The sequence below is a fragment of the Mesoplodon bidens genome (assembly GCF_964165515.1).
Source record: "Mesoplodon bidens genome assembly, chromosome: 19".
Lineage (NCBI taxonomy): Eukaryota > Metazoa > Chordata > Mammalia > Artiodactyla > Ziphiidae > Mesoplodon > Mesoplodon bidens.
Window position 1 is genome coordinate 51,467,720 of NC_138179.1, and position 25,941 is coordinate 51,493,660.

The following is a 25,941-nucleotide window of genomic DNA, read 5'->3' on the forward strand; positions in this document are numbered from 1 at the left end:
CTGGGCACGAGGTGGTTGGGTTTCTGCAGTCATCCTCTGGCGGGCAGCTCCTGCATCTCCAGCAGGCACCACAGGCCTGCCTGTCCCAGCACTGTCAGCGCCTGGCCTGCCTTGGGCCAGGCTAGTGTCTCCACTAGCCTCTCTGCTGGCTCTCCCTCCACGTCGCCCGCTTTCTGAGAGCCCTGCTCTCCCTCTCAGCGCTTTGCTCTGAGCCCTCAGGTGTCGGCCACCCAGTGTGTGGCTGTTTCTGACACTCTTCCAGATACCCCCGCATTTTACTGCTGCTTTGTTTAAAACAGCCCCCCTTCTGCTCCCTTTTGCCATCCTGGCGTTGGGGCTTTCAGAAGGCCAGGGAATTTCAGCTGGGATACGGGGCACAGGCATCTCTGGGTCCCGAAGCCCTCTTGCTCCTTCGCCTTTGTTTACTTGTCTCCTTATCTGCCCAGGTATGAAGCGGCCACTGAGCCCATCTCCCCCGGGTGAGAAGGATCCCCCCGGATCTGGAGCTGCTGAGTGCCCCCCTCGGCCTCCAGAACCACCTAAGCCCAAGCGGGAGAGAAAACGGCCGTCGTACACCCTCTGCGACGTCTGCAACATCCAGCTGAACTCGGCAGCCCAGGCCCAGGTGCACTGTGGGGGGCGGGCCCACCAGAGGCGCCTGCGGCAGCTCAGCTTGGGAAAGACACCCCTGGGGCCAGGTCAGTGTGGAGGGGCGCTGTCCCACAGATTGGGTTCTGGGCCCCTGTGGGGGGCTCTGGGTCTGTGGCCTCTCTCTGTGGGGTCTTTTGGTCTGGGGTACCCTCAATGGGGTCTTAGAGTCTGAAGTTCCCCAGATGCCGTCAAAGTTTTCCTGCATCTTGACAGCCCTCTATGGGGTCTCTCAGGGCCTGAGGTCTGAGGCCTCCTCTGGATCTGGGGCTCTCCCTGTGGGGTCTTCTAGGACTAGGCCCCCTAAGCAGCATTTCTCCAACCAGGAGCCCCCTGGCAGATAGTTTTCCAGATAAGGGCCTCGCCTACGGGGCGTCCCGGGCTCCAGCTCTGGTCTCTGAAGGCCAGGGTCAGCGATGTGCACGACACTCCAGCTAAGGGCTGAGAGGTGGTCAGGGGAAGAGCGGGGAGAAGCCCCTCTCCCTTTGGCCACTGGACTCCTGGCCAGGATTTCGGCCTCTCCCTGGCTGGCATGACTCTGCAGAGGTTGGGCTGCAAGAGGACCGCTGACTGCAAGGCAGATTCTGGGCAAAGTGGGTGAATGGATTCGTGAGGATGATTCCAGCTGACAGGCACATGGGAGTCATGGGAGAGACCAGGAGCAGCAGGCTGCTGGCCGGCAGGGGAAACAGGTTATGAACCAGGCCCAGCGTGAGAGTCAGGAAGGGCCGGAACTTCTGCCTGGTTCCTGGGGGCGGCCACCAGAAGCATGCCCTGCACACATACCTTGCAGCCCAGGTTGGTAGCTTTGCCAGAGGGCTACACTCTGACCTCCTGAGGGCTGCCTGTTGTTTGGGTGAGTGTTTATGGGATGCCGTCCGTGTTCCCCGCACTGTGCTGGGGCCTGGAGACGTTCCAGTCTTACTCCTCCCCCCGCGGCCCCCGAGACTGAAACTGTCTTTTAGGCCGAGACAGACACGAAATGAGCAGATGAGTGTTGTGGGTGGTACGTGGGACATGCCCTCAGGGGTACAAAGGAGAAAAGGTGATTCTACCTGGGGGTACCACGAAAAGCCTCCCGAAGGAGGGGGGCTGCAGTGAGCTTCGGAACAGGGGTGAGAAGAGAAGGGACCTCGCAGGCAGAGGTCACTGCATAAGCAAAGCAGGGAGTGCTCTAATGGCTGGTACCATCTTCCCCACCTGAGCACTTGGGGCTGGACCCCAGGATGTGACTCTGAATAAGAGCATATTCAACTGTATGGATGTTTCTGCAGTGTGTGTGTGTGAGTGTGTTCAAAAGTCATTCATTAATTCATCAGATACTTACAGACAGCTTACCATGTGCAAGCTGCTGATTGGGGGTATTCATATTTTTATTTATTTATTTATTTTCTGTCGAAGTAGAGTTGATTTACAATGTTGTGTTAGTTTCAGGGGTACAGCACAGTGATTCAGAGAGAGATATATATATATATATATATATATATATATATGTTCTTTTTCAGATTCTTTTCCCTTTTAGGTTGTTACAAAATATTGAATATTGAGTATATTTCCCTGTGCTATACAGTAGGACCTTGTAGTATTTTTTCTTTTTTGTACTTTTTCTTTATTGAGATATTACTGAGATATAACAAATGTAAACTTAAGGGGTACAGTGTGATGATTTGATACATGTATATATTGTGAAATGATTACCACAGTAAAGCTAGTTAACACCTCCATCCCCTCACATAATTCTGAGCGTATGTGTACAGATAACAGTTAAGGTTTACTTTCTTAACAACTTTCAAGAGTATAAGGCAGTACTGCTAATTATAGCCACCAAGCTGTGCATTAGATCCCTACATCGTATTTATCTTACAGCTGGGACTTTGTACCCTTTGACCGGCATCTCCCCATTTCCCCCACCACCAGCCCCTGGCAACCACCCTTCTACTCTCTATGTCTATGAGTTCAGCTTTTTTAGATTCTGCATGTAAGTGAGAACATACAGCATTTGTCTGGGAATTTGTGCTTTTAGAAGGCAACAGAGCTGCCTGTCAGGAAAGAGCTGTCTAGATAACTACACGCAGACAAGCGTGTCCAAGATAACAGCAGGCTTCATAGATGTGGGGATGGGCTCCCTTGAGAAGTGGGAGGGAGTGGTGACTTGACAGAAGTCAGGGGACGCTTCAGAGAAATGACCCTGAAGGTGGATCTTGGTGGATCTTGTCTCCCAGGCAGGGAGACAGCTAGAGCAGCTAGAGCAGTGGTCTCCAGTCTTTTTGGCACCAGGGACCGGTTTCTCGAAAGACAATGTTTCCACGGACTGGGGGGCTGGGGGAATGGTTTTGGAATGATTCAAGTGCATTACATTTATTGTGCACTTTATTTCTATTATTATTACATTGCGATATATAATGAAATAATTATACAACCCACCATAACGCAGAGTCAGTGGGAGCCCTGAGCTTGTTTTCACTTGCCACTCACCGATAGGGGTTTTGTTTTGTTCTGTTTTTTAGTTTATTTATTTTGGCTGTGTTGGGTCTTTGTTGCTGTGTGCAGGCTTTCTCTAGTTGCGGCGAGCGGGGACTACTCTTCCTTGCGGCGTGTGGGCTTCTCGTTGTCGTGGCTTCTCTTGTTGCGGAGCACAGGCTCTAGGCGTGCAGGCTTCAGTAGTTGTGGCACGTGGGCTCAGTAGTTGTGGTGCACAGGCTTAGCTGCTCCGTGGCATGTGGGATCTTCCCAGGCCAGGGCTCGAACCCGTGTCCCTTGCGTTGGCAGGCAGATTCTTAACTGCTGCACCACCAGGGAAGCCCACTGATAGGGTTTTGATGTGAGTCTGCAGGCAATTGATTTATTGTGGTCTCTGTGCCGTCAAGCCTCTCTGCTAATGATGCTCTGTATTTGCAGCCGCCCCCCAGGGCTAGCGTCACCGCCTCAGCTCCACCTCAGATCATCAGGCATTAGATTCTCATAAGGAGCGCACAGCCTAGATCCCTCCCACGCGCACTTCACAGTAGGCTTCGCGCTCCTGTAGAATCTAATGCCGCTGCCGCTGATCTGACGGGAGGCGGAGCTCAGGTGGTAATGCAAGCAATAGGGAGTGGCTGTAAATACAGATGAAGCTTCGTTCACTAGCCCACCGCTCACCTCCTGCTGTGCGGCCTGGTTCCTAACAGGCCACGGACCAATACCAGTCTGAGGCCCGGGGGTTGGGGACCCCTGAGCTAGAGCAAATGCACCCAGGCCTGAGGCCGTGGCTTTGCAGGAACAGCAGGCGGTGCTGGGCTGGGCAAGTGGCTGGCGTGGCAGGAGGTGAGCAGGGGCTGCCTGTGAAGTCCTCAAAGCCAAGCTGGGCATCTGGCCTTTGTCCTGAAGGTGATGGGCATCACTGAAGTGTTTTGAGCAGGAGTAATTAGTGTTTTTAGAGGTCTCTGGTGAGGGGGAAGGGTAAGTCTTGGGGGTACATGAGAAGGAAGTGGGTAGGATGGTGGAACCAGATTCCGGGGTCTTTTCTGCAGGACTTGGTGACTGACGGGATGTGGGGCCGAGGGGAAGGGAGGTGCCAAGGATGACTCTGGCTTAGGGGATGCTGTGATGGACAGTTCCGTTATCAGAAAGGGGCCGCTGAGAGGGAGGCAAGGGTGGGTGGGGAAGGCCATTCCTGTGACCAGAGGACTTGGTCCCACCCCTGCTCCCCTCTAACTCTGGCTTCTCAGGCCTTCCTTCCGGGCAGTGGTCCTTCCTTCTCTCCCCCACCCACCATCCCAGTGCGGAGAGAGCAGGTGGGGTGTGAGAAAAAGGACAGCAGCACCAGACGCTGGTGGCCACAGACAGGCTGCCCAGAGGGATGGGGTCCCCCTTCACTTGGCTTCCCTTTTCTCACAGTCCTTATCCCCCGAGTACAGGGTAGGTTTGGGGGGGGGGTCACCAGGAGACACGATGCCTGGTACTCCCTCCCGAGATTGTTAAACAACACCTCGTAAGTCACTGGCCCTCCAGTCACCTGTCCTGCATCACCAGCCTTCCAGCCCTGCGCTGGCCCCGTGCAGGATGCTGGGATTCTGTACTGAGCAGTGCTGGGCATTCACGGTCTGGAGGGAAAGATAGCCACGGGGCCAGACCTTCCCCACCGCCATGCTAAGAGGAGTGAGCGGCACTGTGGGAGCATGCTGGGCCGGGGGGTGATGGCTGTGACTAGGGCGAGGATGTTGCATCCTCAGATTTCTGGGAACCCTGGGATCCCGGGGCTCCAGCGGAGAACCTGTGTTCCATTGGCCTGGTTATCTTTTTTTTTTTGGCCACACCAAGAGGCACATGGGATCATAGTTCCCTGACCAGGGATCAAACCCGCGCCCCCTGCATTGGAAGCACGGAGTCTTCACCACTGGACCGCCAGGGAAGTCCCTTGGCCTGGTTATCTTTGACTCTACTTCAGGTCATGACCCCCCAGCAAACCACCCCCTCCATGGACTCTCCTGTCTCCTTGGCCCTCTGGGAGTTGCGGGTGGGAGAGGCAGCCCAATGCTAGCAACTTCCCCCTGGGGTGAGGGGGTGGGGACCTCCGTCGTGCGGAAGTCCGCTTGAGGAGGCTGGACCAGGGCAGAGATCCCTGAGGGCACGGCTGACTGGGGCACCTCCGGAAATGGAGAGTCACGTCTACTTTCAGGAGGCTTGAGGCAAAGGAGCCCTTAACGCACGGCTTTGTTCCTGGACACCTGAGATCTCAGTCCTGTGGCAGCCAGGAGGGCCGCCCGTTCCCTGGGAGGGCGCTGAAGTGGTGGGGGTGACGGCCCAGTCATGCCCCTTCGAGGCTCCCTTTCTGGGAGGCCTCCTGGAGCTGTCACTCTGATTAGGGGTCTGGGGGGCTGGCGCCTTGCACAGTGACAGGCCGTCACAGGCAGTGAGGCGGGATCCTGTCTGGAGGATCCTGTCCCTGAGGCCGTCTGTGGGAGGGAGATACGGGGGGCGGCTCTCCCCTCTCTCAGCTTCCTCCCCAATGCCTGCGTCAGAGGCCGCCTTACTCAGCCTCACCCAGCTGCCCACCATGAGTCAGCCTGGAACACCTAGGAAGGGGAAACAGCACAGGGTGCGGAAACAGCAGGAACCGCGCCCTTCCCCAGCCCCTTCTCCAGGTCATTCCCCCACCTGCCCTCCTCCCGATCTGTCTCCCACACAGCAGACCCTTTCATGCTTCAGGAAGGAGCCATCTTTCACCCTACCTGCCCCCCATGGGAGGTGTGGGCACCAGGAACCTCCGCCTCAATGTGGCTGAACTCAATGACCCTATTGACCATCACACACACACACACATGCGCGCGCGCGTGCGCGTATCCCTAAACAATTTTAGGTAGTTCTTGAACATTGCAGAGAGAAAGGTTTGCTGCCTCAACCCTCCTCCCTCCAACCTCTAGTGTGGATGTTGGGCCAGCACCGGGCTTGGGGGACGGACACCAGGACCTGGACCTTGGGGAAAGAGCTGTGACCTACCCCCAGGGCCAATGAGCATGTGCTTAGGAGATGAACTGTTTGCAAAGCACTTCCACAAGCAGTACAGCATTCCCTCCTCACCCAGCCATCCCCGGGCGTAGCTGACTGGCATTCAGCCCTCACTTGAGAAACTGAGATACTAGAACTCAGAGAGTGTAAGCAACGGGCCTAAGGCCACAGCCAGGTTCAGATCCCAGCATCTCTGACTCTAAATCCTGTCTCTCACGTGCCTTCCTCACCTTGCTGCTGAGGAGAACAGCATACATTAAGAGAGATGGAGCCTTAATGTTTCAGGAATGGGGAGGAGGGATGGCCCAGCGCAGGCAGACCAGCTCCCATGACAGGCAGTTCAAATGCTCAGAACCCATGCCTTGGTGTCCTCAACTGAAAAATGGGGAGATGCCAGCCATCTCCCGCTCTGCTTAGGCTGGCTAGGGACAGGGAGGGGAGCCTTCTAAATCCAACTGGCTCCTCCCCCTGTCTCTTGGCAGGACTGACCCAGCTGCGCAATTTAGGGCGCATCCCCTGTTCCCCACCATTGCAACATGACACCAGAGGGGAGAGAAGATTTCAAAAATGACTTAAGCTCTGGCTTACCGAAATGGCCAGAGGGGACTTGGATGGGGAGCACAGGGTAGACACTAAGGGGGACAAGAAAGCGGAGACGGAGTCAGACTATATTGGATTTCAGGGCAAAGACGGCTGCAGCTGTACCAGACACCCCTGTGCCTTTGGGGACGGGAAGGCATCAGAGTGGCAGATGGAGGCTGTCCCCTGCCCTGCGCCCTCAGACCTCTCCTAGATCCCGTTCTAATCAGTCCCTCCATCTCCTCTCCTAGTCTTTGACTGCAGAAGCCTCTGGCTGCATTCTGAGCCCCAGAGATCAAAGGCCTTGAGCTTGGGTCACACCTGAGTCACGGGCTTGATGAGCTCTTCACCCTCCACTCCCTGCAGATGGATTAATTTCAGTCCCATCAGGAGGCCCCAAAAGCCCTCCAGCCTGTCCCCCCCATGGCTTCAGTATCTCCCTGGATTTCCAGTTCCTCCTCAGTGGCCCTCCCAGCCCATCCCGAGGCCTCTGGATGCCTGCTTCACCTTGGCTCCCCCAAGGCCACTAAGAAGTTCTTGGGGGGTCTAACCAGTGCCTCCTGAGGTTCTCCTTAAGTGGCAGGTGATGGCGGTGCCCTCACTCACCCCCTCACAGATGTGAACCTGACCATCAGCACCTCCCCCCAGGGGCCACCAGGAAAGGCAAGGCTGTCTGGGTGGAACTTAGGGGGCTTAGCTCAGATCCCTGCCCCCGCAGAAGACAAAGGTTCCGTCTGTGTCTCTGGGTGGGTTAATTAGCTCTGGGCTTGAGTTTCCGTCCTCTCCCCACACCAGCAAGCCCTTTCCCCCACAGAGCCTCTTCCTAACAAACCTGTTCTCAGGGGCTGCCGCCGCCACCCCCTCCCCAGACCTTCTTTGCAGCTTGAGAACTGGCTGCTGCAGAGATTACGGGTTATTGTCTGGTGGAGACAGGATGCTGAGGGGGTGGGGGGCTAGCGCTGGGACCCGGGCTTGGAATGCGAGACTGGATCCAGCTGTGGCTTGGCTGTCTCCTCTCCCGCATTCCACCCCCCTCCCGGCACCAGGTGCTCAGGTGAGTTAGGAGCCCGCAGGTTTCAGGAAGAGGCGGAGGAGGAAGGAGTCAAATAAGAAGAGAAAAGATGGGTGGGAGGGAAGGGTGCGGGCGGATGAGGGGCGTCAGAAGTTCTCGGTGACCGATGAACACCCCTTCCCCGCTTCCTGGCATCGCCCAGGTAGCAGGTCCGGCAGTCCAGGTACTGAACTGCAAGCCACCTGCGCTCCCTTCCCCTTCTCTGAGCCTCGGTTTCCCCTGCAGCAAAAGGAGGTTAATAAAAGGGGATGGGGGCAGAGGATACGTAAGGCTAGATAGGAGAACGGGCCCCCTGCGGCAGCAAGCCCTCAGGCAGGGCTTCAAAGTTCAGAAGAAGAATTTTCTGGCAGGCAGAGAAGGGGCTGGAAGCACCTCCTGTCCTGGAGGCCTCTGTGGGCAGGGTCAACTCTTCGCCTCGGTATAAGAGGCACTAGGCCCCGACACCCTCCCGCTGCCCCCATACCTTCGGGGAAGAAGTGCCCTGTGCTTTCCACCGGTGGTTGGGGTGGGGAAACCGGGGAACAGGCAGCGCCTTCCTGGAGAGGGGAGACTGGGCCCGGTAACCGTGGCTTCCCAGCAGAAGCAGGAGCCCCTCCCTCGCACCCTCCCCTCCTGTCCCTCCACTCCCCCACCCCTTCCCTCTGTCACTCTCCGGCTGGGTTTCATTCGCTTCGCACTCTGCGCTCAGCGGTTCCTCCAAAGGCAGAGAATGCTCTTGGGTGAGTGCTGAGGACGCCTGAGCTGGGGGCTTGGGGTGGGGGCTTCGAGCCGAGGGTGGGCCTCTCCCCTCTCCCCTGCCCTATCCTTTTCCTCCTGTTGTCGACCCGCCCCCCCCCCAGAGTCGTCTGTTTAGAGGCTCCAGTAGCCAGCGGACTCTTGGTACCTTTTCCCAAGTTCAAGGATGGGCAGGGGGAGCCCCCACTCTGGCCGGGAGCAAAGGTGGGGCAGGGGTGGCAGGAATGGTCGGGAATCTGGAGGTCCAGCCTGCAGGAATGAGGCTGCTGCACTTTGGGGCAGGTGTGCGTCCTCCGAGGAGCCCCCGCTACAAAGGTTCCTGGTATCAAATCATACCTTCAGCTGCCTCTAAGGGGCCGCCTGGAGGAGCAGGGCTCGGGGGTTAGAGGCAGTTGTCAATGAAGCAGAGAAGGAGAGAGCCAGGCGCCCGCTGAGGTCCAGCCATCGCGCTGGGGTCAACATCAACGCCCCCCGTGCTTTGTTCGTGGTCTCCTGGCTCACCTCCCCACACAGGGCTTGCCTGGTCCTTTTTGAGGGAAACAGCCATTACCCTTTAAGGATTTGGGGGATCCCCTTCCACAAGGGCAAGGGCTGGAGGCCGTGGGGCTGGGAACAGAGTTCCTCTTGTGACTGGGCTCGGGGGTCTTCCTCAGGTGCAGGGAGGGCGGGAGTCTGGAACATCAACGCCTCCACAGTGCTGGCCAGCCCAGGGTGGGTTGGGGGCGCTGGAGAATGTGGGGAGGAATCCTAATCCTAGCCGGGGGTGAGCAAGCTGGGGTCTTGGTTCAACCTCTCATTCCCTGCCTTTGGCTCTCTCTCCCTCCTGGACGCCCTTTCTTCACAGAGTTTTGGTTTGATTTGTGATAGAAACGGCAACTTTACTATTTGAGGGGTGTGTGTGTGTGTGTGTGTGTGAGCGCGTGTGCACGCTGCCTCTGGGAGGACCCTACCATCTGCCCCTATGACTCGAGACGGGGGTGGGAGGGGGACTTGGTTTGGCTACATGAGCTTGTGTGTATGTCAGATGCGTTTAATTTTGTCAGGGGTGTGTGTGTTTCTGTATATGGATCTTTGTGTACGTGCACCTCTCTGTGATGCTGTGTGCCACTGCATGCCTGTTGTTCTGTGTTGTCTGTATGTGCATCTGTAGGGGTCTGCGTGTCCTCGTGTGTGTGTCCCTCTGGGTGTATATGATCTGAGTGTGTCTTTGTTGCTCTTGCCTGTGTGTTCATGCATGCTCATGCGTGGCCTCTGTGCCCGCCCCTTGGCCAGCAGGGGTATCTGTCTGTCTCTGCGTGGGTACCACCTCCGTATGTACACACACACATCAGTGTGCATAGACGGTCTCACCATGGGGAGATGTGTGTGAGTGTGTGCCTTGGTGTCTGTCCCTGTCACTATCTGTGTGGATGCCTGTGGACCTCAGGGTGTGTGTCCCTGTGCTCTTTCGTGTGTATCTTTCCCAGTGATGGCAACACAGCAGGACGTAGCTTCCCCGGATTCTCTCCCGTGGATGGTAGGCAGGGTGATGTTATTTCATGAGACGCCAGCTCTGCACCCCTGCCCTCATCTCTGTTGGACCCCTGGGGGTGGCCTTTTCTCCGTCACTTAGTCTGGTTTATTCCTGTTCGATCAGAGTAACAACCCACCCTCTTGAGGCAGCCATCCAATGAGCCCTGGGTCCCGGCTGTGGACCCTTGGCCAGGGGTGGGGAGGGACTGCTCTGAGACACTTAGCCAGGGTGGCTGTTCTGTTGCAAGATGCTACCCGAGAAGACCCCCTAACACACACCTGACCGTTTTGGGGGTGCAGAATTCTAGACCCGTCAGGCTGTGTGGTGCCATCTTGGGACGGGGGTGGGGGCTGCAGCGTCTCCCTTCATCTGAGTGTACCCACAAGCCAAGTGGCCACACGTGTGTGTGCATGTGCCATGACTCGTGCGTCATCCCAGCGGCCCTGGGGGCCAGGGCTCACAGTGAATGTCAGAGGCAGGTGGTGGGCGGCTCAGAGCAGCGCTGCGTGAAGGGGGCTGCGGGGAGCTCCCAGCAACCACTGAAGAGGCCCTGACCTCAACGTGTGCCTTAGGCCTTGAGTGGGAGAAGAGTGTACCCAGTTGTGCGGGGGCCGGAAGGCATTTCCGGGTGACTTTGTGCTGACCAGAAGGGGAGACTGGGTCACCAAGTGCCCTGTACCGCCTGTGCAAACGGCCTCCACACCCAGCACCTCATTTGGTCCTCAGGCCCGTTCCTGTCCTGCTCCCTCCTCCTTACCCAGGTGTAATTCCCACTTCACAGGTGAGGAAACTGAGGCTAAGTGCTGGGCTGCCAAGGCCTCAGAGTTTGATGTCGTTACTGGAGCTCCACTGCAGGCCTCTAGGTCTAGGAGGGTGGGGTACCACCCACATTCCTCCTGCAGGGAAACCCACACAGGGGTGAGGGTCTCCTGGGTGTCTGAGAGTTCTAGGAAGAGGTCACTCCTCCCACCCACCCCATTTGTCATCCCTGTTACAAATAACTCATTAGATTAAAACACCGATTTCCTGGGAATTCCCTGGTGGTCCAGCAGTTAAGACTTTGCGCTCTCACTGCTGAGGGCCCGGGTTCAATCCCTGGTCGGGGAACTAAGATCCCACATGATTTTCTAGCTCACCCACCTCCCGAGGTTCCCCACAAGGCCGGAAGGTCAAAATCCCCAGCATTCACTGTAGAGCTTCCACACCTCTGTTCTACCTTGAGCTTTGAGAACCTGCACTCGACTTTGAACTTCACGATGGTTCCCAATGGCTCTGCCATTCCCACTGCTGAAATGCCCTTTGCCTGGTAAAATCTCACTCACTGACCCTTTTGTGAAACCTAATTGCCTCTCCAGGCTGATGACCTTCAGCTGACAGCCTGCTTCTCTGTGATTCCCAAAGCATTTTGTTCATCGCTCTCGCTCGGGGCACTTGCCAGAGTGTAGCCTCCCTAGCGCCCCGCCTGTTTGGGTCTCACCAGTCAGTTCTCACCTGTGAGCTCCTCTAGGAACCCACGGATACCTGTGGTGAATGAATGACCACTGTCCCTCCCGCTGGCGGGGAGCATCCTTCCTGCGGTCTAACCTGAGTTGCTCCTGCTGCAGCGCACGCGGTGGGGAGGGTGAGAGCGACGCCGGGCTAAGGGTGCGCCGGGCCAGAGCGGCGGCAGGCGGGCGCGGCCGGCCGACCCCCGGGGCGCCGCCGCCCTGCCCGCGACCCCGGCCCGCGCCGCCGCTGGCGCCTCTTTGCCCCGGTTACCGCTAGTGGCTGCTGTCGCTCAGTGGAGCCCAAGGAGACCGCGGCCAGAGCGTCCACCGCGCAAGATGGTGGCTCCCGAGACTCCGTGAGTGCGTGCGTGCGGGGGCCGGGGAGGGGAGGGGGCCGGGCGGGGCGCCCCCTCCAGGAACCTCCAGGCAGGGGGCGGCCACGGGGGCTGGGGCTCCTGCGGGAGAGGCGGCACGGCGCGGGCGGCACCCATCGGAGAGCTCCTGCACCACGCGCCCCCCAGAGGAAGTTCCCCAGCCCTCCGCATCCAGGCCCCGGGAGGATGGGCAGGGGTGTGCAGGGAGCCCCTACTTCACCGGGCTGCCAGGGGGGGAGGCTCCTGGCCCTACTCTGCCGGGAGCGTGGACTCCTCTTGCTGGGGTCCCGAAAGTAGGAGACCCAAAGAAGGCTGGGGAGGGGACTGGGGACCCCCATCCTGGAGCCATATAGATAGACACTGTTTGAGGCTTACGTGCTGGGGTGGAGTGGGGACCACCGGCCAACACACATCGCCCCAAGAGTCACGTCTTACATCCCGCCCCACCCAGCCCGGTTCCCTCAGGTTGAGGTAGGAGAATGTCAGTGGCTTTTGCCTGGTCTTTTAGAGCAGCGCTGTTCAGTAGAACTTTCTGGGATGATGTATATGTTCTCTCTCTGGGCCATCTAGTACAGTAGCCACCAGCCACACATGGTTATTGAGAATTTGAAGTGTGGCTCGTGCGGCTGAGGAACTGAATTTTAAAAAATTTAAAATTCTGGGGAATTCCAAGGCGGTCCAGTGGTTAGGACTCTGCGCTTCCACTGCCGAGGGCATGGGTTTGATCCCTGGTCAGGGAACTAAGATCCCTGCAAGCCACGTGGTGTGACCATAAAAAAAAAAATTAAAATTCTGATTAATTTTAAACAGCCACATGTGGCTGGTGGCTACCCTATTGGACAGTACAGTTTCAGAATCTCCATCTTCCCAGGCCTCCTCCCTCCCTACTCTTCTGTTCTTTTCTCAAAAACCCAGAAGGGTGTCACCTTGACTTTGCACCTCCTCTCCATTCTAAGACCCTTTGGGTGGTGGGCTAGACAAAGTCACAGAATCATGGGACCTTAGGAGGAAAGGATGTCAAAGGCAGCTGTTTGGGACTTCCCTGGTGGCGCAGTGGTTGAGAGTCCGCCTGCCGATGCAGGGGACACGGGTTCGTGCCCTGGTCTGGGAAGATCCCACATGCCGCGGAGCGGCTGGGCCCGTGAGCCATGGCCGTTGAGCCTGCGCGTCCGGAGCCTGTGCTCCGCAACGGGAGAGGCCACGACAGTGAGAGGCCCGCGTACCGAAAAAAATAAAAAAAAATAAAAAAAAAATCTTAAAAAAAAGAAAGAAACAGGAAGTTGTTTCATATAGCCAAAATAATCCTTTCATTCTTTTAAACAACCAGCTTTTGCTGAGAGCCATCTGCGTGCCCAGTCCTGTACAGGGACTTAGAGGTACAAAAATGAGCAAATGTGATCTTGACCTTCCAGGAACCAAGTACAGAGATACGTAGAGCATCCCTGCGTTCACCATATTGTGTTACAAAGACTCATACACGGGGAATTATGGGAGAATAGAGGACAGGTACCAGCCCAGGTTGGGGGGGATCAGGGTGGCAGAGGGGATGCCTGAGCTGCCCTCCAAGAATGAATGGGAAATAGCCAGGGAAAGAGGAGGGATAGGGAGTTCCAGGCTCAGGGGATGGAGGCAGGAGCAAAAATAACAGTAATGTGTGTGGGGCATGGTAAGCCTTTGGAGCTGGCTGAGCAGACAGGAGTGGGAAGGCTCTGGAGGTGTCCAGAGGCTGGGCGGCGGGGGGGGGCATCTCGCTGGCTCATGGTGAGGTATGTAGACTTAGGCAATGGGACATCACCAAAGAGGCGGAAGCAGGGCAGTGACACGGTGGGATCTGTGTGTGGCCTTGCTCTCTGACTGTTACGTGAGGTATGAGTGTGGGGGAACAAAGGCAGAGGTGGAAGCCGCTGCGAAATCCAGGTGAGACGGTGCAGGCCAGGGTCTCAGCATGGCCTGTGGAGTCAGGGGGACTTGGGTTCTAATTCCACCTCCGCCACTTACTGCTTGGCAAACCTCGGGCAAGTCACTTAAAGCTCCCGAGCTTCAGTTTCCTCCTGTCCAAAGTGAGGATGATACCATCCTCAGAGAGTACTTGCAAGAGGAATCTTGGTCTCCTGATGGAGTCACCGCAGTCCTGAGCACAGGGCCTGAGTCAGTTCGCACTCGGTAAATGGTAGGTACCACTTATCAGTAAACATGGAGAGGAGGGGCAGGTGTGAGAGATGATGAGGAAGCAGAGGTGGCAGGTCTTGGCCATCCACTGGACGTGGCTGTGGGGTCCTGAACTCCTCATCCTCGCCTCGCGCCTGGGGTGGTGGTGGAGTGTGGGAGGTAGAGGCAACCAGCTGGCTGCCTTTAGTCTGGAGCCCAGCCCCCGCTTCTGGGCTACCCTTCCCAGAACCACACAACTGGTGTGTGTGTGTGTGAGCGTGCCCATGCGTGTGTTTAGGGAAGGGAGTTCCAGAGGAAACAAATCCCATTCCTCATCCTGTGGCTCTGGGAGCTCAGCTTCGTGCTAACTTCCTTCTGATGACACAAATGACTGTGGCCTGATGGCCCCAGTTATCCTTTGGGCGAGGAGCCAGGATTCAGCCACGAGTCATTCGTGAGCCCCGAGAACCACTGTCTGTCTCGGGTTATAAAATGTGGCTGCATTGATGGTGCTAGTCTTTCCAGCTCTGAGCTCTGACATGCTTCAGCGGTCAAAGCAATCGATGCCTTGTCCTAGAGGCTGGGGCCCTCATACCTCTACCCACTTTGGATAACGCTTTATGGCCCACTGCCAGTAGCCCTTCCCCATTGGGTCCAGTCCACCCCTCGCCCGGGGAGTCCTCTGTGGGCAGTGTGAAGCCCCAGTGGATGCCTAACACCTCTCCCTTGTCTCTTTCACCTCCAGTCTCCCACCAGCGGAGTGGAAATAAACTTTCCGGGCTAAGTTAGATGGATGGTCCCCATTAGCCTGGCGGGCTGCCCCCCTCCTGCCTCCCCACCGACTCCCCTTGTCAGAGGAGGTGCTTCAGTGTGCGGGGCAGGCTGGGGGGGCAAAAGCATTTGGGTGGGGGTTGGAGGCGCCCTGCCCCTCGAGCAGGAATGGTGCCCCCGGGGAAGAAACCAGCCGGAGAGGCTTCCAACTCCAACAAGAAGTGCAAGCGTTACTTCAACGAGCACTGGAAGGAGGAGTTCACCTGGCTGGACTTTGACTACGAGCGGAAGCTGATGTTTTGCCTCGAGTGCCGCCAGGCCCTGGTGCGGAACAAGCACGGCAAAGCGGAGAACGCCTTCACTGTGGGCACCGACAACTTCCAGCGCCACGCCCTGCTGCGCCACGTGACCTCGGGGGCCCACCGCCAGGCTCTGGCCGTCAACCGGGGCCGGCCCACTTTTGAGGGCCAGGCTGAGGGTGGAGGGACCTGTCCGGGCCTGGCGACCACCCCCAGCTTCAGGGGTGTCAAGGTGGAAGCGAACCCGGCCAAGGTGGCCGTGCTGACCACGGTGTACTGCATGGCCAAGGAGGACGTGCCTGACGACCGCTGTTCTGCTCTGCTCGAGCTGCAGAGATTCAACCTGTGCCAGGCGCTGCTGGGCATGGAGCACGGCGATTACTACAGTCCCAGGAGGGTGAGGGACATGCAGGTGGGTGGCAGCCAGGGCTGTGGGGGAGGGATTGAGGAGGGAGAACATCGAGCCGTCTGGGCATGGCACCAGCATGCCAGGCCCCCGGGCAGCGGCCAAAGCACTTCATTCACACCTTCGCCCATCAGAGCCTTCACCGAGGGCGTACTAGGTGCCAGGCCCCTGGCCAGCTCCTGGGTGCCCAACAGTGAAGAGGCCGGACCAGGCCCTGTCCTCAGGGGCTCAGGTCTGCTCCCCTCACTACCTAGGTCAGAGGTTGCAAACTGGTGGCCTGGGAGCTTGACTGGCCCACAGATGTGTTTTTCACAGTGTTTTTAAGAAAACTTAAATTAGTCTCCAAGATAAACAAAAAACCAAGAGATTACATATAAAAATATGGATTTGTGACTTCTACTGAAAAGCTAGGTCCTGTGCAGTCAGGGCATGGAGTTCTGGAGGTGGAAAGCAGGGCATGGGCTTCCCTATTCCCTTTGGTTTATCCCTGGCCCACTTCAAGGTCAACATCACCCATGTGGCCCCTGGGGGCATGCATATTGCAGCTCTGTCCTAGGCACTGGCTGTATGAGTCCTGGGGGCTGGTAAGGGGGTGGGGAAGTTGGATCTCATCCCCCAGAGAGATGACAAACAGCACACAGCTGGGGCTCTGTGTAACTGGTAGGGAGTCAACGCGTCTATCAGTTAATCCCTGAGCAGCAGAGCAGAGGGAGACCCCCAGGGATAAGGCTGACAGGGGCAGTGCTGCAGAAAAACACACACACACAAAATGCCGTAGAATCTTTATGGTTCCTAAAGCATTTTTACACTTATAAGTACAACACAAAGTTACATCGATGGGAATTCCCTGGCGGTCCAGTGGTTAGGACTCCGCGCCTTCACTGATGAGGGCCCGGGTTCAATCCCTGGTCAGGGCACTAAGATATGAGTCACAACAACCTTTTGAGGAGCTTGGGGGCAGGTATCAGCCTGGTTTTAGAGCTGAGGAAACAGAGATGAACAGCGAGGTGAAATGATTTGCCCAAGGTCACACAGTCAGTAAGTGGCAAAGCTAGGATTAGTCCGACCCCAGGCCTGTGCTCTTTCTGTCACCCCACCCTGCCTGCCTCCCCTTCTCAGGACAAGCCTAACTCTGCCCTTCCTCCCTTTCTTTCCCTGGCTGTCCCAGGTGGCCATTGCCAGTGTCTTGCACACAGAGGCCTGCCAACGCCTGAAGGCATCGCCGTATGTGGGCCTGGTGTTGGACGAGACCAGGGACTGGCCTGAGTCCCACAATCTGGCCCTGTTTGCCACTTCGGTGTCCCCCTGCGATGGCCAGCCTGCCACCACCTTCCTGGGCAGTGTGGAGATACAGAAAGGCGAGGCCACCGCTGGCCAACTCCTGGACATTCTGCAGGCTTTCGGCGTGTCTGCATCCAAGCTGGCCTGGCTCAGCTCAAGCCTCCCCAGTGACCGCCTGGGGAGCGTGGGCCCGCAGCTCCAGGCCGCCTGCCCACTGCTCATGGAGCTACACTGCCTCCCCGGCCGGACAGATCCCAAGCCCCCTGCCTACCTAGGTGAATATGAAAGTGTGCTGGATGCCCTATTCCGCCTCCATGGTGGCCCCAGTTCCCACGTGGTCCCTGAGCTCCGGGCGGCACTGGACCTTGCAGCTATTGACTTGGCAGGACCACGGCCAGTGCCCTGGGCCTCCCTGCTGCCTGTGGTGGAAGCAGTGGCTGAGGCTTGGCCTTGCCTGGTGCCCACACTGGAGGCCTCTGCCCCAGCCTCACCTACAACCAGGGCACTGGCCCTCGCCCTGCGCCAGTTCACCTTTGTGGCCTTCACCCACCTCCTGCTGGATGCTCTGCCGTCCGTGCAGAAGCTCGCCCTTGTCCTGCAGCCAGAAGAGCCGGACTTGGCCTTGCTGCAACCGCTGGTGACGGCAGCTGCAGCCTCCCTCCAAGCGCAGCGCAGCTCAGGTGGGGCGCGTCTCCAGGGCTTCCTGCAGGAACTGGCAACCTCCAGCCCTGACTTGGGCCGTGGCCGCTGCACCTACCGCGGTGTGGAGCTGGTGGGCTACTCCGAGGCTGCGGTCCAGGGCTTGGAGCGGCTGCGGGGGGCCTTCCTGGACTCCATGCGGAGGGGGCTGCGGGACTCCTACCCCGGGCCCTCGCTGGACGCCGTGGCCGCCTTGGCGGCGATCTTCGACCCCCGCCGCTACCCGCAGGCACCCGAGGAGCTGGGTGCGCACGGCGAGGGGGCGCTGCGCGTCCTGTTGCGCGCCTTTGCCCCAGCCGTGGTGTGCCAGCGGGCGCTGGGCGACTTCGCGCTCTTCAAGCGCGTGGTGTGCAGCCTGGGGCGGCTGGGCCCGCGGGCCCTGTGCGCCAAGCTGGCGTGCGCGCGCTCTGAACTGCACGAGCTCTTCCCCGACTTCGCCGCCCTCGCCTCCCTGGCCTTGGCGCTGCCCGCGGGCGCCGGCCTCCTGGACAAGGTCGGCCGCAGCCGGGAGCTGCGGTGGTGGGAGCCGGGCGGGGCGGGGGAAGGCCGGGGCGGCCCCGCGGTGAAGATCGCGGTGGATGGGCCGCCGCTGCACGAGTTTGACTTTGCGCTGGCGGTGGAGTTCCTAGAGAGTGGGTGGGGCGAGGGGCTCCTGGGCTCGCAGCTCACGGGAGGGCGGCCTCCTCTCCTCTGTCCAGCCAGCCCGGGGCTCTAGGCTCTCTAAGGGCCAAGCCGGACTTGACTGGTGCACCCAAGCTGACCTCCTAGCTGTGGCCTCCCACCCACCTTCCCCGTGCTTCCCCTGCTCCACGCTGAGTACTAACCCAGCCCCGTGGGCTGTGGAGGAGGGGCTGGATCGGGGGCGGGGCTCGGGCCAGTGGGCAGAGGTGCTGGGGTCTGGGGCACCCTAAATATCACTCCTGACCTTTCCAGAGTTTGGTGAAGTAGCTCACCCCTTTTCCTCTGAACTCAGCCCAAATTTTGGTCCTAGAAAAGTTGAGGGGCTATTGGTTGGAGGAAGACCGGGTCTGCGCAATTCAGGGGTTGAAGGAGAGGAGACTGGGTCCTTGACTGTAGGCCCCCCACTTCTAGCAGCATCTCTTCAGATGTGACTGGCGAGCAGATGACCGCCCTTGTTTTTGACACACAGCACAGCACCCTCTCTGTGCACAAGCTAACAGTTCAAGGGAAGTGGTGGTGCCCTCCTCACCAGTAGGCTGCCTGAGGCTTTTCTCTATATGGCTGTGTATATCGACATACACATCTATAAATGTAAAATAAATCTATCCTATCTTTCACAGTGTTAATACATGAAATCTAAAAGGACTTCTTTTGGTTTTGTAATGACAGGGTCCAAAAAAGTCCCAGGTGGACTAAATTTATTTCTAATTTTTTTCTGCCTCGAAGTCTGGTTGCTCTCTAAGTTCCTAGCCTTCCCCTGCCCTTGCCTCAGACTTTTTTTTTTTTTTTTGGTCACGCCGGGATTTTAGATTTTAGTTCCTCGACCAAGGATTGAACCCGGGCCCTCAGCACAGAGTCCTAACCACCGGACTGCCAGGGAATTCCCAACAGATTTTTTTTTTTTTTCTTGCCCACTGCTTGGCTTGTGGGATCTCAGTTGCCTGACCAGGGATTGAACCCGGGCCCCTGCCTCAGACCTTTAAGACCAAAGACTGTAAAACCACAGTGCTGGACTGGCTGACTCCGAGGTGCAGCCTCTGGCCCAACGCAGGGATGTTGGAGGGCTTTTTGCCTCCTGAAGGAAGCAGCTGGGGCCTCACCAGAGCTGGGGAACACATGCTTTCAGATTCCAGTGGGTTTCCTATCCCCTCTGTCAGCCCTTGCTGTGAACCATGTGGGGATCTGGACAGGGTAGGTAGTGAGAGGGGAGGGGGCTGGCCTCTCCCCAAGCCTCCTGGATTTGGGTTTAATTTGCAATAAAGTGGAAACCCAGTGCATCGTGCAGTCTCCGTGGTGGTGTGTGTCAGGGGCCTGACTCCCTTGGCCTGACTCCCCTCTGGGCTTCCTTTAGGTCGTTATGCTGCCCCTATGGGTGGGTTGCTGGTCATCCTTCTGGGCTGGCAGCCTGGAACTGTGGACTCCCTGCTTCTGCTTCCCCAGTTGTGGAGAGGAGAGGCACAGAAATGCGCTGTCGTCGCCCTGGACTCGGCCAGTACTACTTTGTGAACAGGGAGACAGGGGCTTCTGCGCTCTCTCTACGCCCAAGAAGCCCATCAGCCTCGTGTTCTGGCTGCAGAGGGAGGAGTGAGCCCCGTGGCTCCCTGTTTCAGACCCTGCCCTTCTTCCTCCTGCAGCAGGCCCGGCCTCCAGCACCCCCAGCCCCCTGCTGGCCTCCCTGCCCCTGCCCGCCAGGCCTCTGCAGCCCCCGCTGGACTTCAAGCACTTGCTCGCCTTCCACTTCAATGGCGCCACCCCGCTCAGTCTCTTCCCCAACTTCAGCACGGTACGGGCTGGGCTGGTGGGTGGGGGGCATGCAGCCGAGCATGGGGGTGGAGGGGAAGGGGGGCTGCAAGGGCCCAGCTCTCAGAGGCTGGTCACCAGAGTGACCAAGGGCTCCTGAAATGGGGCCCAGCTCCCACTTAGGCCAGGGATCCAGGATGGTATCACCTCCTCCCCCAGCAACTACTGCTGGGCCCCGGGGGGGCCTGTGAACTGCAGGTTTCACTTGAGTTTCTCTATAGGGATGTCTGTGTGCACTCGGGGTGTGCCTTTCTGTTTTAGTTTGTCTCTATAGGACTTTGTTGTTCGTGGGTGTGAGTTTGTGCATGTGTGTTTATAAACTCTTTGCGCCTGGGTAGTTGTCTGTAATTAGTGTATGTGCCTGTGTATCTGAGTTTTTTTGTGTCTTTGTGTCGACTGTGTATGTGTTTGGTGTGTGTTTTTCGTGGTTTGGGTGACTGTAAGTTTGTGGATGCGTGCTGTTGGTGTGCATGCCTGTGTGTATCTTTCTACTTGTCTCTGTAATTTGTAACTGCCTGTAAGCTTATGTGCTGTGTGTCTGCCTACTAGTCTGTATACACAGAAACGTGTATTTCCATATGTGTATGTGTGTAAATATGAAATTTACTTCACTACATGAGCTATAAGGTATGTGCCCTTCTTTAAAAAATTTGGAAAATCAAATATAATCATTGATGAGCCCCACCCCATCCTGACAAGATGGTAGGAAATTCCGTCTCAGTCACCCTTGGGAGCTCCTTCCTTCCCACCCTCCACGGTTGTGCAAACGTCCTGTGGAGCCTGAGACATTTGGGGAGGGTCCTCTGGTCTTTGGTCCCCGCTGTCACTTGCTGACATGCTCACTGTTCAGGCATATAATCCCTAAGAGGGGGTCAACCCGCTGTCGTCTTCCTACTGGGGGCCCTGCAGGCCACTCTCCTCTGAAGTCCTGTCCTCTGCACGCCCCCGCTCTGGGTGCTGTGGGAGTTAGAGTCTCCTTCTCTTCTCAGGGAAGTTTCTCTCAAAGTTTCTGTTCTCCTCTCTCAGGAAGGTTTGGAAAGTTCCTCTTGACAAGCAAGCCCAGACAGCTTCTGCTTTGGGCCCAACAACCTAGCCCCTGAGAAAAGGGAACATAAAAGCTTGGTTTGATAGAAGAAAAAAAATTTATTTAAAATAAGGAAAAGAAAAAAAACACGCAAATTAATATGCCAGAGAAACGACCCTACTACTCAGGGAACCCTCCTCTGGCTTCCACTTGCTGCCCTTGCTGCCCCCGCCCAGCCCCCCACCGCGCCTGGGAGTGGCTGTCCCTCTCCCTCTCAGACCCGGTGACAGTGGCAGAGCTGATAACATAAGCCTTATCTCCCCCAGCCCGCAGGTCCAGCGCAAGTCTGGGTTATGGGAGAGGAAATTCCAAATTCCTTTCTCTGCTACTGCCTGCCCCCAACTGTCTGTCCCAGTAGTTGTGATTCTTGCGAATGAGAAAAAAAAAAAGAGACCAGAGGGGCGGCAAGAGATGCCAGTGTGATCACCAGCACATGGTTCTCTTTCGCAAGGTCATGGAGGTCATCCTGGCCATCCCCCTGCCTCTAAGCAGAAGCCTAGGCTGACAGAGAAGGTCAGCCAGGGAAGAGGCTGTTTCTTTCTCTCTAATATCCACAGACATGGGAAATTTCTTCCTCTGGGCTGATCCCTGCCCTCCTCAACAGTCTTAGTTTTTGGCATTTTGCAGTGCCCGCCCCCCGCCCTTACTGAGCTGACCCCAAAGTTACTGTGCACTCCCACCCCCTTCACAGATGGACCCGGTCCAGAAGGCCGTCATCAGTCACACATTTGGGGTTCCCTCCCCTCTGAAGAAGAAGCTCTTCATTTCCTGTAACATCTGTCACCTGAGGTTCAACTCAGCGGTGAGAAGGAGTAGTGGAAACAGGCTGGGGAGGGGACTGGACAGGGAGCGGGCTGGAGACTGGGCTTCTGGGGTCTTTCCTGGAGGAACAGGGGTGGCAAAGGGACTGGGGTCCGTATTTTCTGTCCTTTGTTGCAGAAGAGCCGCTCCTGGTCCTTTATCCATCCCATCCTCTCCTCTCTCCAGATTCCTCTGCCCCGTCCCATCCCATCCCCCTGGGATTTCATTTCCCTCCCCTGTGCCTCTCTCTTGTGTTCTGGAACCTTCTGCCAGAGAGAAGGCTGCCCTTACCTACTCCGGGTCCCAGGGGTCACCATCGGCTCTTGGTCCAGAGCTGAGTTCTTAATGCACCTGAGAGTTTCCAGCATGTGTTCATGCCCACCCTCTGAATGAGTTCTCATGATACATCTGTGAGATGGATAGAGGTGCTCTCATCAGCCCCACTTTTCAGATGAGGAAACTCAGCCTCAGAGAGGTTAAGTGACTTGCATGAGGCCACACAGCTGGTAAGTAGAGCTGGGATTTGAACCCAGGCCTGGCTGACCCCATAGTCCGCATGCTTTCTACCATGGCCTGCCCCTAGAGAGCGGACCTTCCCTGCTCTGGTGAAAGTGTCCAGGGAGGGGCCACGGGGGCCTGTCATTCCTACTTTTGGGAGCAACAAGAAGGGACCCCTAGTGGACAGGCCAGATTTGGAGGGTCCCTCCAGGCCTTCAGGTTATGTGAGTCATGCAAGTGATGGACAGAGAGACTTCACTCTGAGGGAGGAACCGTTATCTTCTTCATACCGGGCCCAGCACAGTGCCTGGCACATAGCAAATGTCCAATAACTATTTGTTGGAAAAATGTACAAAGGGATGAATGATCTGAGGTGCACATTCCCGAAAGTGTGGGGACTGCTCTGTTTTTCCACTTGTGCGTTTATAAACCTGTTGGTAACTAACATTCACTGAGCACCTACTGTTTGTACTAGGCCCTTGTCATTCATGTTCTCATTTTAATTCTCACAACTCTGTGAAATCAGTATTATCATCACAGAGCTTACGAGCGAGGAAACTGAGGCTCAGAGAGGTGACGGGACCTGCCCAAAGAGGCACAGTTAATAAGCGGCTAAGGCAGAATTTGAAGCCAGTGGCTGCTTGCCTGGGAGCTTGTATATGAGAATGCATTCTGTAAACCTCAGGGCCACACACATGCTGCGTGTGATGACAAGGATGCGCCCCCTGTGTGGCCGGAGCCGTGCCTCCCTCTGACCTGGCCCCTGCCCAGCGCCAGCTCATGGATGGGACAGGTGGACTCAGCCAATGAATGGTGACCCCATGCCCTCCCCTCCCCAGAACCAGGCCGAAGCACACTACAAAGGCCACAAACACGCCAGAAAACTCAAGGCTGTCGAAGCCTCCAAGAGCAAGCAGAGGCCTCAAACCCTGGCCCAGGATGGGACGCTGGTGTCCCCATCCCCGACTCCAGCCAGTGGAGCCCCTGAAGAGCCACAGAGCAAAGGTCAGTCCTGAACTTTTCTCCCCCCATCCCACTCCAAATCTGGCTTCTGACAAGGGGTTGAGCGATTTCTGCTTATTATTATTCCCGCTTGTGTTGGAGCAGTCCATACGCACAGGGAAAGGCACACATCACGTGTGTAGAGTACCACGGATTTTCCAGTCTGGATCTCCTGAGATGAAGAAATGTGTCACAGGCACCCCAGAAGCCCCTCCTTGGGTCCCCTCCCGGTCACTACCTTGTTGTTAGCTTCCTAGGGCTGTGATAACAAATGACCACAAACTGGGTGGCTGAAAATAACAGAGATGTATTTTCTCACAGTTCTGGAGGTCAGCAGTTTGAAGCAAGGTGTCAGCAGGGTTGGTTCCTTCTGGGGGCACGGTGCGGGGTGGGGGGAATCTGTTTCAGTCCACTCTTCTAGCTTCTGGTCGTTGCCGGCAATCCTTGGCGCTCCTTGGCTTGTGGATGCTTCATTCCGATCTCTGCCTCCGACTTCACTTCACATTTTCCCCAGTGCCTCTGTGCTTTCACATGGTCTTCTTATAAGGACACCAGTCATTGGATTAGGGCCCACCCTAGTCCAGTATGATCTCATCTTAACTAATTACATCAGCAAAGACCCTATTTCCAAATAAGATCACATTCTGAGGTTCCAGATGGACATGAGTTTGGGGGTGATGCTATGCAACCACCTACACCCCTCCCCCAGAGTAACTATGAGCCTGACTTTTCTCACCAGAGATCAATTTCACCTGGTTTTGGTTAATGATATACAGATGGTCCCCGACTTCATGGTGGTTTGGATTATGATTTTTGGACTTCACAACGGTGTGAAAGCCATATGCATTCGGTAGACACTGGACTTCCAATTTCGAATTTTGATCTTTTCTGGGCTAGCAATATACGGCAGTGGTCCCCAACCTTTTTGGCACCAGGGACCAGTTTCACGGAAGACAATTTTCCCGCAGACCGGGGAGGGAGGGTTGGTTTCAGGATGATTCAAGCGCGTTACATTTATTGTGCACTTTATTTCCATTATTATTACATTGTAATATGTAATTAAATAACTATACAGCTCACCATAATGCAGAATCAGTGAGAGCCCTGAGCTTGTTTTCCTGCAACTAGTTGGTCCCATCTGGGGGTGATGGGAGACAGTGACATCCGAAGTGTGTTGCTTATGTCCAGTCTACTCCGTAAGATGCAGCTTAATTGTCACTTGCCACTCACTGATAGGACTTTTTTTTTTTTTTTTAAGAAATTTATTTATTTTTGGCTGCATTGGATCTTCGTTGCTACGCATGGGCTTTCTCTAGTTGCGGCTAGTGGGGGCTACTCTTTGTTGTGGTGCGCAGGCTTCTCATTGCGGTGGCTTCTCTTGTTGCAGAGCATGGGCTCTAGGGCACTTGGGCTTCAGTAGTTGTGGCACATGGGCTTAGTTGCTCTGTGGCATGTGGGATCTTGCTGGACCAGGGATCGAACCCATGTCTGCTGCATTGGCAGGCGGATTCTCAACCACTGTGCCACCAGGGAAGCCCACTGATAGGTTGTTTTTTTTTTAATTAATTAATTAATTTGTTTTTATTTTTGGCTGTGTTGGGTCTTCGTTGCTGTGCATGGGCTTTCTCTAGTTGTGGCGAACGGGGGCTACTCTTCATTACGGTGCACTGGCTTCTCATTGTGGTGGCTTCTCTTGTTGCAGAGCATGGGTTCTAGGGCACGTGGGCTTCAGTAGTTGTGGCACATGGGCTTAGTTGCTCCGTGGCATGTGGGATCTTGCTGGGCCAGGGATTGAACCCGTGTCCACTGCATTAGCAGGCAGATTCTCAACCACTGCGCCACCAGGGAAGACCCCTACTGATAGGGTTTTGATGTGAGTCTGCAGGCAATTGATTTATTGTGGTCTCTGTGCAGTCAAACCTCTCTGCTAATGATGATCTGTATTTGCAGCCGCCCCCCAGGGCTAGCGTCACCTCCTCAGCTCCACCTCAGATCATCAGGCATTAGATTCTCATAAGGAGCGCACAGCCTAGATCCCTCCCACGCGCACTTCACAGTAGGCTTCGTGCTCCTGTAGAATCTAATGCCGCTGCCGCTGATCTGACGGGAGGCGGAGCTCAGGCGGTAATGGGAGCAATAGGGAGTGGCTGTAAATACAGATGAAACTTCACTCGCTCACCCGCCTTTCACCTCCTGCTGCGCAGCCCGGTTCCTAACAGGCCACAGACTGGTACCGATCCGATCCGTGGCCTGGGGGTTGGGGACCCTGATACACAGTAGGTGCATACTCTTTTGTGATGCTGGTCAGCAGCAGCCACATGCCCAGGAGGGTAAACAACTGACACACAACCATTCTGTGCCCATGCAAGCAATTTGTTTTTCCCTTTCAGCACACTATTCAATAAATGACATGAGATATTGAACACTTTATTATAAAACAGGCTTTGTGTTAGATGATATTGCTTAACTGTAGGCTAATGTAGGTGTTCTGAGCACATTTAAGGTCGGCTGGGTCAAGCTATGATGTTCTGTAGCTTAGGTGTATTAAATGCATTTTTTTTATTATATATATATAT

The 25,941-nt window shown here is 56.3% G+C and overlaps 2 protein-coding genes across 8 annotated transcripts in view; both read left to right on the forward strand.

Moving 5' to 3' along the window:
- Nucleotides 1–448: 448 nt before the first annotated feature.
- ZNF385C (zinc finger protein 385C) overlaps nucleotides 449–25,941 on the forward strand; it is a gene marked incomplete at both ends in the record, with an annotated part of 28,447 nt that continues 2,954 nt past the window's right edge. For 3 of the 7 annotated variants that reach the window (XM_081219360.1, XM_081219356.1, XM_081219361.1), the window contains 4 exons: nucleotides 449–698; nucleotides 19,815–19,963; nucleotides 21,756–21,866; nucleotides 23,203–23,368. In XM_081219360.1, coding sequence (XP_081075486.1) covers nucleotides 449–698; nucleotides 19,815–19,963; nucleotides 21,756–21,866; nucleotides 23,203–23,368 — 676 coding nt within the window. Of the gene's footprint in view, nucleotides 705–19,814; nucleotides 19,964–21,755; nucleotides 21,867–23,202; nucleotides 23,369–25,941 lie in introns of all 7 variants that reach the window. The other 4 variants (XM_081219359.1, XM_081219358.1, XM_081219357.1 and 1 more) reach the window with 4 other exon arrangements.
- On the forward strand, nucleotides 11,869–18,214 carry LOC308607673 (uncharacterized protein C17orf113; the record flags this gene model as incomplete). The annotated part of the gene is made up of 3 exons (XM_081219827.1): nucleotides 11,869–11,881; nucleotides 14,789–15,525; nucleotides 16,688–18,214. The coding sequence occupies exons 2-3, from the start codon at nucleotides 14,983–14,985 to the stop codon at nucleotides 18,212–18,214; spliced, it is 2,070 nt and encodes a 689-aa protein (XP_081075953.1). The 5' UTR covers nucleotides 11,869–11,881; nucleotides 14,789–14,982.